This window comes from Juglans regia, chromosome 3 (assembly GCF_001411555.2).
Source record: "Juglans regia cultivar Chandler chromosome 3, Walnut 2.0, whole genome shotgun sequence".
NCBI lineage: Eukaryota > Viridiplantae > Streptophyta > Magnoliopsida > Fagales > Juglandaceae > Juglans > Juglans regia.
This window is the reverse complement of record NC_049903.1, coordinates 11792524-11802091: the sequence shown is the minus strand read 5'-3', so window position 1 is coordinate 11802091 and position 9568 is coordinate 11792524. Positions and strand designations below refer to the sequence as shown.

Here is a 9568-nt window from a genome sequence, read left to right as displayed (position 1 = left end):
GGTTTGGTGAAGGAGCGACAAAGTTTTTAACCCTTAACTCTGCTTTGGATCCAAATGATGCTTATAAATCCTTTAATATTGATAATATCTATTATCTTGTGGAAAAATATTATACTCTTGATTTTTCTAAGAACGAGAAAATTAATTTAAGGTTTCAATTGAAACATTTTGAAGTTGATGAGCTTACTAATCTGAAGTTTCAGAATTTGTCATCCATTGCAGATTTATGTTGGAGATTGGTAGAGACAAAGAAATCAAAGACATATTATCTTATTGATAAATTGATTCATCTTGTTTTGACTCTTCCAGTATCTACAACTACCAGTGAACGAGTATTTTCAGCTATGAAAATTGTTAAAACAAGACTTCGCAACAAAATTGAAGATGAGTTTCTAGCAAATAATTTAGTTGTCTATATTGAAATAGAAATAGCTAAGAATTTTGATTTAGATTCAATACATGATGATTTTGTTTCTTTAAAAGAACACAAGTTACAATTTTAAACACTCTGTGTTTCTTTTGTTTGATATATTTGTATGAGTGTCTTTATGTTATTTCAATGATATATTGTTCTTGACATATCATATATGTTTTTAATACATAGGTTGTATTAAATGTATTTTATTTTTGTTTTAGATCTTACTATCAGTTTGTTCTATACCATAGGAAAACTTGTATAGAAATAGAACAAAATTTTTTTATTATAATTTTAGCTTTGCTTCCCCCCCCCCCCCTCAAAACAAATTCCTAGTTCCGCCACTGGGAATATTTTTTGTTGTTGTTGTTGTTGGGAACATTTAATTTGGTTGGCACAAAAAATTTGTTTTATTGTTGTTGGGTTTCTTTTGTTTGAATGGGAACTTAGAAAATGTTTATTGTTGTAGTTGAAATGAAGTATTATTATGAGGGATGATAGATGTGGATGACAGGTGTGGATGATTTTGGGTGTGGATGATGAATATTATTTATTTTTAGATTTTAATTTTTTGACAGCTAGCATGCATGCAATATATATTATGAATTACTAATTACTAAATTAGTTATTTTTAGATTGTAATTTTTGAAAAAATTGAAAATTGAAAACCTGCACAAAAATTATTTTTTAAAAATTAGGCCAAATACCAAGTTAAAACAAGCGCAAAAAAAAAAAAAGAAACCCCAAAATCCGACTTTGCTCCGACAAGTCGGAGTTGGAACGGAGGATGCACATCTCGGACTCCGACTTGATCGGTGCTCAGCCCTAGTTTTGGTGATTAGACGGCAGGCAAGTTGTTGGCGGGAATGGCATCATAGTTGGGATTGAGGGGAGCAAAGGATGGCGTTGCGGCCGTATTCTAGGTATTGGCTTGCAGGCGATCTTATACCTCCGAGAAAGTTTATGTTCATTTTGAATTCTGATTTTGACATAAAACATCACTTAAAATATATAATGTTCATTATAATAAATAGTAATTATTATTTCGATTTTGTCTAGAAATGAAAATTTGTTGCTCAGCGGGTCTATCAATTTGGTTAAAGAAGTTGTTCATCCTCGATGCAAATAATGGAGTTGGTACTTAAATCTGGGCTTTCGATTCGGTTAAAGTTCTTTCGAAACGTCAAAAGTGCATCCATTCATCATCTTTTCTTAGAAGGCAAACATAACTAGGCGTTTTCTTTTCAAGGAACCACCTTAAAAACAAAGTGATTCCCAAGGTCGTGATTTCATTAACATACTCGGGTTCCAATCAAAGCAGAACGCATACCAGATTGTAAGCACATTGAATAAAAAAAAGGCATTAAGATGCCAATTCCCAAATCTAGAGAAAGAATGAGAGTGTAGGCTTCAAATCTAGGAATATGACAAACTTCAGTTTGGGTAGCCTTTATTTTTATGGCCAAGTTAAAGGCTTTTTAGCTCACAAGCAAGCATCCGATGAAGCCTTTGCTCTTAATGAAATTGTTATTGCTTAGAATATATATATATATATATATATATATATATATATAAAATAGAACACCAAATATCCGAGACACATTGTAAACTGTCTCTTTCCTCAGGAAAATAACCCAAAAATGGGAGAGATCTAAGTCAAGCTTTTCAACCACCAGAGCTGTTGGTAGATGACACTTTGCTTTTCATGGAAAATATATCAAAAAAACAGTTTTTGCCGGCCAACATTGTTCTGCAAACTGAGAGTAGTTCGAGGAAATTGTGATAAGAGTTTTTTTCACAAAGTAGTATGGGCATTCAGATTGTTTCACCATTGGGTAATCGTGGAGCGTCAACATAGTCAAATGAAATCTATATAAAACAAAATCGAAAGGCATTTGGACTTCAAGTAAACACTCAAGACTACATGCCTATGCTAATAATACAGACGAGCAATATTAATCGAGGACATTGAGAGCTGAAGAAAATAAGATTTGTGGACTTCACATAGCCAGAAAAGACTCTTTTTTTTCTTTTTTTTTTCTAAAGAGTCAGAAAAGACTTAATTGCATATGCTTGCATTGAGAGAATTTTCAATACAGCGGATCAAAGAGTTTTGTAAATAATAACGCCATAACCCCTCCCTTTGCCTTTTTCTTGTCAATCTGAATTCCCAAAATTGGAATAATGACTATCAGATAATTGATCTGATATACCCACAGATTTGAGATCCCTCCCCCCTCCCTCCACAAAATCCCCCAAATTCTACAATTTCATACTGTTTTGAGAGCTCTCAACAAAATTTCACAGAAAAAGCTCAGGGTACATAATAAATGGCTCAGAGTACTTACTGAGTGACTTAACAACTCTAACAGCACTGATTATTTTTCAACTGGATCAAGAAATGGAAGTAAGGAAGAAAAAGTATGAAATCCTACCGTTAGCAGTTAACACACCAGCAAATTTAGCTCTGGGTGCAAAGGTGGTCTTGGTGGTATGCTCCATCCGAGGTCTAAGGTTCGAATCCTCTTGAGTGCAAACAATCTCTAGGGGCCATTGGACTGGGGGATTTTCCCTTTGAATTACTCAAGATGCAGTTGTGGGAAAACTCCTTGCTGAGAGCCTATGCACTCCCGGGATTAGTCGGGACGCTGTTCTCGGCCACCCGGTGCCAATAAAAAAAAACTTAGCTCTGAGTTCCAGTTCCTTTGCATTATTAAATGGATAAACTACTGGCCTACTACTGGCTCAATCATCAAAGTAATATTACCATTCTCATTCAATAATATGATCCTTATAGTCACGATGACTTCAGGACATTCGGTCACAGAAAGCATTAGTTAAATAAAAAAGAACACACCATTAGTTGATACATGCATTTCAGTAACCATGTTGGAGACTTTTGAGCACAGCCATTTCCATTCTACAGCTTTTATACTTTCATATAAATTACAATTTATAGAACAACATACATAAAACAATATGTCGAAAATTGAAAAGCTACGCAAATAAAACCTGAGAGCTTGAAGGTGTCAAGTCAGAGAAGCTTTCTGGTGCCTCCACAACCTGCCATTGAACACAGAACCTCCATTTTTTAGTGCAAGTGCCTTTTTGGCTGAGCCTTGAGATATTACCCACAGCAACATGAAGGTTCCTACCCACAACATAGATTCTGCAATCAAATGCATTCACTGCAAAAGGTTTGCATATTTGCTCTGGTAAAGGAGGCCCTTCAAGTTTTTCCCAGGAATCAGTATCTGAATCATAAACCTTTAGCTTCATCCTTTCATGCTCTGAAACCACAAACAAGTGATCATAAACAACCACACTTGAACCTGTCCAGCCTTCTCTCAGCCCAACAGCCATGCTCTCCCAATTATTCGTTCTAGGGTCATAAACCTGACCCCTGGGAGAGACATAGAAAGGCCATAGCCAGCCTTCCGTCACAAGAAGTTTGCCATTCAGAACTGCTGCATCATAAGAGGCCATATTTGCTCCCATGCTTGCAATGGAATGCCAACTCCCCTTAATAGGATCCATAACCTCAGCTGAGTCAAGCTCAAAGAGATCTGTGCTGTTTCCTCCAGCCACATAAATCATTCCATTGATCACCCCGCTTGCAAAAAATGATCTAGCAGTGATCATCTGATTCATCACAGTCCAACGATTCTTCTGCATCTCATATTTCAGGACCAAGTCAAGGGGGCAATCTACATCAGAGACCATACCCCCACAAACAAAAAGATTGCCCTCATGGGGGATGGCAACGCACCTAAATCCATGGGGACAAACCTTGTCCTTGCAAGGCATTGCTGGGATAGGGTGCCAAGAGAATTGAGTGAGATCAAGAACCTGCCACTGAATCTTTCCAGTGCACTTGTGGAAAGCAAAGACAAAGAGCCAAGGGTCTTTGAAGCCTAATTCCTTTCTACGTGTGAAAAATCGTTCTTTACTACCGAGCAGTAGATGCCATCGCTTGCACACAACTTTGCAGGCTGCATGGCTCTGGACTGGAAGCCGGAGAAGACAGTTGAGGGAAACATCATCAGGAAGGCCCGGAATGAGGGGTTCTCCCTTGAGAGTTGAGTCTAAATCTGCTGAAGGATTTAACAAAGAAGATTTGATTACTGCTAACCTAAATTTTGGGGATAATGTTAATTGAGAATCCCCCAGCTTGTGTACAGGCGCCTGTTGGGAAGACAACCGAACCCGTTGCATCTTTGTATCTTCTACAAATATCGGACCCCTTGAAAAGTAATGAGGCAGCCGCTTGTTCCAATATGCAGTTCCTTGTGTATGCTATGTCACCAGATGATTATTATTCGCAAACAACTAAAATACCCAAATCTCAATCTAGACCAATGTTCATATTCCAAATTCTTCAGACTTATTCACTCTTCTGAAATTTTAGTAGTAGGTATCCCCAAATCCAGCTTGCCCATAGCATCCTCATAACAGTGATTATTGAACATAAAATTCACAGAAGACCCCTTCTAAAAACCCATATGCACAAAATAACGTTTGGTCTTGCTAGCTCTATAATCACCAACTCCTTTTAGTAGAAGCAACCTAATGGTCCATTCCATAAGCACGGAATAATGAAGACGCGAAAACCAGATAAAAGTGCTCCAGAAGCAGCCCTGAATCTCAGCTATTTCTTCTTTAGAGAGATGAAATCAAAGAACCACAACAACCCATATTATAAATCGGACAGAAATGAATTGTTAAGATCTTTACAGATTGATCATTCAAGAAACAAACCAACCACAGAACATAATATATTGCTACAAAACTTGGAAACAAAAGATCGATATAGCAGAAACAGCGACAAAGGAATAAGAAAGCTAATAGAACAACTTACAAGCAAGAAACCGCTGGAATATCGTTACAAAGATGGTGACTTCGAGGAGATTTACTTCTGGTTTTGGCATACAGAGTTGTGGCCCAAGTCATCCAATGCCCGATAAGACTATTCTTCATCTCAAGGGTAGATTATATGCATACATCATATATATATATATATATATATATATATATATAAAGGCTTTATTATTATTATTATTCCCCTTGTGCATTTTAATTTCATAAGCTACCACGCGCCTACAGAGCGTCAAAGAAGAAGCCCATCGTGAATAGTTTAATCATATTAAATCATATATTTAAACTGATTTTCTTAGCCAAAAGTTTGTAACCTGATTGACATAATGCCCGGCCTCTAAAATAGAGGCCTGAAGTTCGAAACCCCCCTCTCAAAAAAAAAAAAAAAAATAATTTTCAAAAAAACAATCTTAAACTTAGGGGTGTAATCGGTCCAGTTCGATTTAGTTTTATATATTTTTTAGAACTGAACCGATATATATCAATTTTAAAATTTTAAGAACCAATATCAGATCAATTCACTATCGAAATCAGAACTTCCAATTTTTTCAATTTTAGTCCAATCCGGTTCGATTTTTCTGGTTTTATGAATTATTTATGTTAGTAATAATATAATGTTTACATATACTAAACTATTAGTCTATTTATATTATAGTATAAGCATATTATTTTATAATAATTAACTCATTAGTACAGTATTCAATTTAACTATAGTCTATATAAGTTATAAACTCTTTATATGAGTATATATGATCAATTATACAAAAAATATATTTACAAAAATAATATATATTATAATTTATTATGTCAAAAATGTATTTATCATTGATATATATATATATATATAAAATAAGTTTATATTAATAACTTAATATTAATGTTTATATTTAAGATTAAAATTTTATGTTATTTCACATGTTATATTAATCTTATGTTATAAATTAATAGACTTGAATAATAAAATTAGAATTTCATGTAATATTAATTAGCAATTTAGCATATAATATATATAATATAATATAATATAAAAATTTATAAATATATATACCGCTCCGGTTCGATTTAAACCAGTTTTTAAAATATAAAAATCGGCACTGCACCGATTTAGGATCTATTTTAATTTTTAAGAACCGATACCGAACCAGACCATTTAAAAACTTAACTTAGAAAGTTTTAAGATTTTCTCTTTTTCCATATGCATGAAAGTTTTTAGAATTCAGAGATCTACAACTAGCTTAGAAACCCAATATTTACTCAATCAAAAATTGTAATAAGGGACTGTCAAGATTATACTAACAACCCCTATGAACATATCTCACCCCTAAGGTCCAGAAACCTAAACCATTTATTACCTAAGTGAAACCTTGACCCTACCAGCCTTTAAGCCTATTAGCAAACCAGATGTATGTTGAGTATTGTGGAGTCTAGTCCACACTCTCGAGCGGAGTTTATAGTCGCTCGAGTGAAAACAAGTTAGAGAGTTCGCTCAAGATAGCTCGACAGACCGCTCGAGCAAATGCAAGTCAAAGAGTTCGCTCGACACACCGCTCGAGCGGAGGGAAGTCAGAGAGTTTGCTTGAAGAGCCGCTCGACACATGGCTCGAGCGATTGCGAGAAATAGATTTGCTCGATGCGAGCTCAACACGCCGCTCAAGCGAACATGACTATTTCTAAAGTTTTTAGGGTTTCCGCTGCATGATGTATTTAAATGAATTGTTTTTTACTTGTGATGTATCAAAGTGAACAGTAGCCATCCCATACATTGTATTGTGATTCCTCAAGAAATAAAAATCTTCTGTAGCACACGTGGATGTAGGCAATTTGCCAAACCAAGTAAATACTGTGTTATGTATGATTGCTTATTTTTCTTGTGTTTGCTTTTACTTTATTGTTATCGTTTTACACAACAATGTAGCCTCATTAACACATTGTGCCGCCTTTCTTCCTTAGAGTAAATTCTACACACTCAACTAAGTTTCATATCATCAAAGTGTTAAAAGGATTCTCAAGGCTGCTATTGCCGTTGTGCCGCCACTATATGCTACCCTAGGCGACTAGAACCAGAAATATTCCATTAAGCCTATCAAATATGCACGGTGATAGCAATTTCCACCAAGTTCTCTCCTTCAAAACTCTTAGAGTGAATCTCTTAAACTCTGTTGCAAAATAGGGACATAGTTGCTCTTAAGGAAGCCAAGGACTTCCTCCAACTTCTAAAAGTATTAGGAATCTAGGTTGTTGGGAACAACCTAGAAAGAACTTAGATCCCTAGCATTACCTAGTATTGCATGTAAAAGGGCTTATAAACATACATAACGAATTCCTATGCATGCAATGTTACACCATGGGCAGGACACAAAATAAAGCACATGTTGTCAGAGCCTAATAGTTAGGGGTTTAATTGGTACGATTCGGTTCGATTTTAGACATATTTTAGAACCAAATCGGTATATACCGGTTTTGAGATTTGAAGACGATACCGCATCGGTCACACCTCTAAATTGGTACTTTCTCATCGATTCCGGTCCGAAATCTTTGATAAGTAAATTTTAGACATGCTTTGATAAGTAAATTTTAATGCTTGGCCTTATGTTATACATGAATGTGCAAGCCATAGACCTAAGTGTGATCAACCGTATGTTATGATATGATGTATGGGGTCAACGATAATTGGATGATGCACATATGATGAGCATTATGGAATTGAAAGACAAGATTAACAAGTCATGCATGAAATATATTAGATGTATAAATTCAATCATTCATCCATCCATGTTATATGAATTATCATGATTACTTCTTAACTACACATAAATTACTGTTGAATGATCCAATGTATGTGTATAAGTAGGATTATGCATGAAAATATTCAAAGCAAAGCCTAACGTCAAGTTAAATTATATTTATAGTATGATTGCTATTTACTAAGTCTTCGACTCACTTTTTGTCTGTTTTAATGTTTTAATGTCTCAAATGATGGTTTGGACACCGAGCATGAAGGCCAGGAGTAGATTTATTTTTTGGAGTCTTAGACCTTACGAATAAGTGTTATTGCCACGTATGATTAGTTTATGTTTACATTATTATGTTCTTGTTTCTCATTTTATGAAACTTTGCAATGTCAAAGTAGTTTTATGATTCAATAAATAAGATACTTTTAGGTTGTTAGATCTATTTAACGAGCATAAAGTTAGGAATGCCCAAAAGATTCCTGACCTACAGGAAGTGGTGTTACACTTGAATTGCATGAATCAACAATTACGAAATGTTAATCTTTTTATGAGTATATATAATTAAAGGAAGAAACAACACAACAAAATCAAAATAATATAAGAAAACACGTAAAAGAGAATCTATTCAAAAGTAGTAATTAAAACTAGAAGACAAGCCATTTTCTCTCTTATCTATCCTACCTAGAACCCCTGATCTCTTTAAAAAAAAACATCTCACAAATCACACACCACCATCGATTGCCAACCAGAGGGAGCGAAGAGTCTCAATATCTTTTCCTTTTCTTTGGTCATCTCCTTCCTCTTCCCCATGTCCATACCATATACCCTGTTTATTTTTTACTCTTTTTTTTTTAAGTTTTTCTTCTAAAGAAAATGGTCCCCATATATTGCTTTCCAGTGTCCAAAGTCCTGCACATACCGCTTTGTTGAACCCATGCACAGGGCATCGATCCTTCAAAGTCCAAGAGAAGTGTAACCAAACGTTCATCAACGTATGTGGATCACGCGAGCATGGCATTGGCTTCATGTGAGATCCACGCACCACTGTGTTGTGGTGTGTCTTTTATAAACAAGTGCAGCTCCAAAAGGCTCAAAGGTGTTGGATCTTCATGTTCCCCACACCATGTGTCGGCACAACTTTTAACGAGTGACCTTTGACTTCGGCGACTCATACTATCCATAGCTTTCTATTTGTCTTTGTTTCCACTTCTATTAAGGATCATCATGCTAAGAAATTAGGGTTCTCCCTCATCCAATTCAATATGGTACAATGCAGCGCACCTCCAACCGTCATGACTCCTGGTCGTGGCAATGTAATTTAGAAGTTGGACTGCACAAAAGCTACAAATGGCAATTCCCTTTTAGTGGGGATGGGTATGGATCAATTCATTAAATTAACCTCATAATCGAAATTTATATTTTTATCTCTTTGCGATGTATTCGTTGTAATGAACGGTGTTTGTTGGTTTCTTAACTACTAGCTAGTCCTTGTTTATGTATCTTGTAATCTTTATTTAGTATATACACACATAATTAAAACCATCAC

The 9568-nt window shown here is 35.3% G+C and overlaps 1 protein-coding gene across 2 annotated transcripts; it reads right to left on the bottom strand.

The window, feature by feature from the left end:
- Positions 1-3167: 3167 nt before the first annotated feature.
- Positions 3168-5408, bottom strand: LOC108982750 (F-box/kelch-repeat protein At1g30090-like). 2 transcript variants are annotated; one of them, XM_018954207.2, is made up of 2 exons: positions 5274-5408; positions 3168-5072 (listed from the first exon to the last, which is right to left on the bottom strand). In XM_018954207.2, exon 2 carries the CDS (start codon positions 4628-4630, stop codon positions 3413-3415), a length of 1218 nt encoding a protein of 405 aa, XP_018809752.1. In that variant the 5' UTR covers positions 4631-5072; positions 5274-5408; the 3' UTR covers positions 3168-3412. The 2 variants fall into 2 exon arrangements, with proteins under 2 accessions (XP_018809752.1, XP_018809753.1); XM_018954208.1 differs by having other exon boundaries at positions 3168-5069; positions 5274-5397.
- Positions 5409-9568: the final 4160 nt, after the last annotated feature.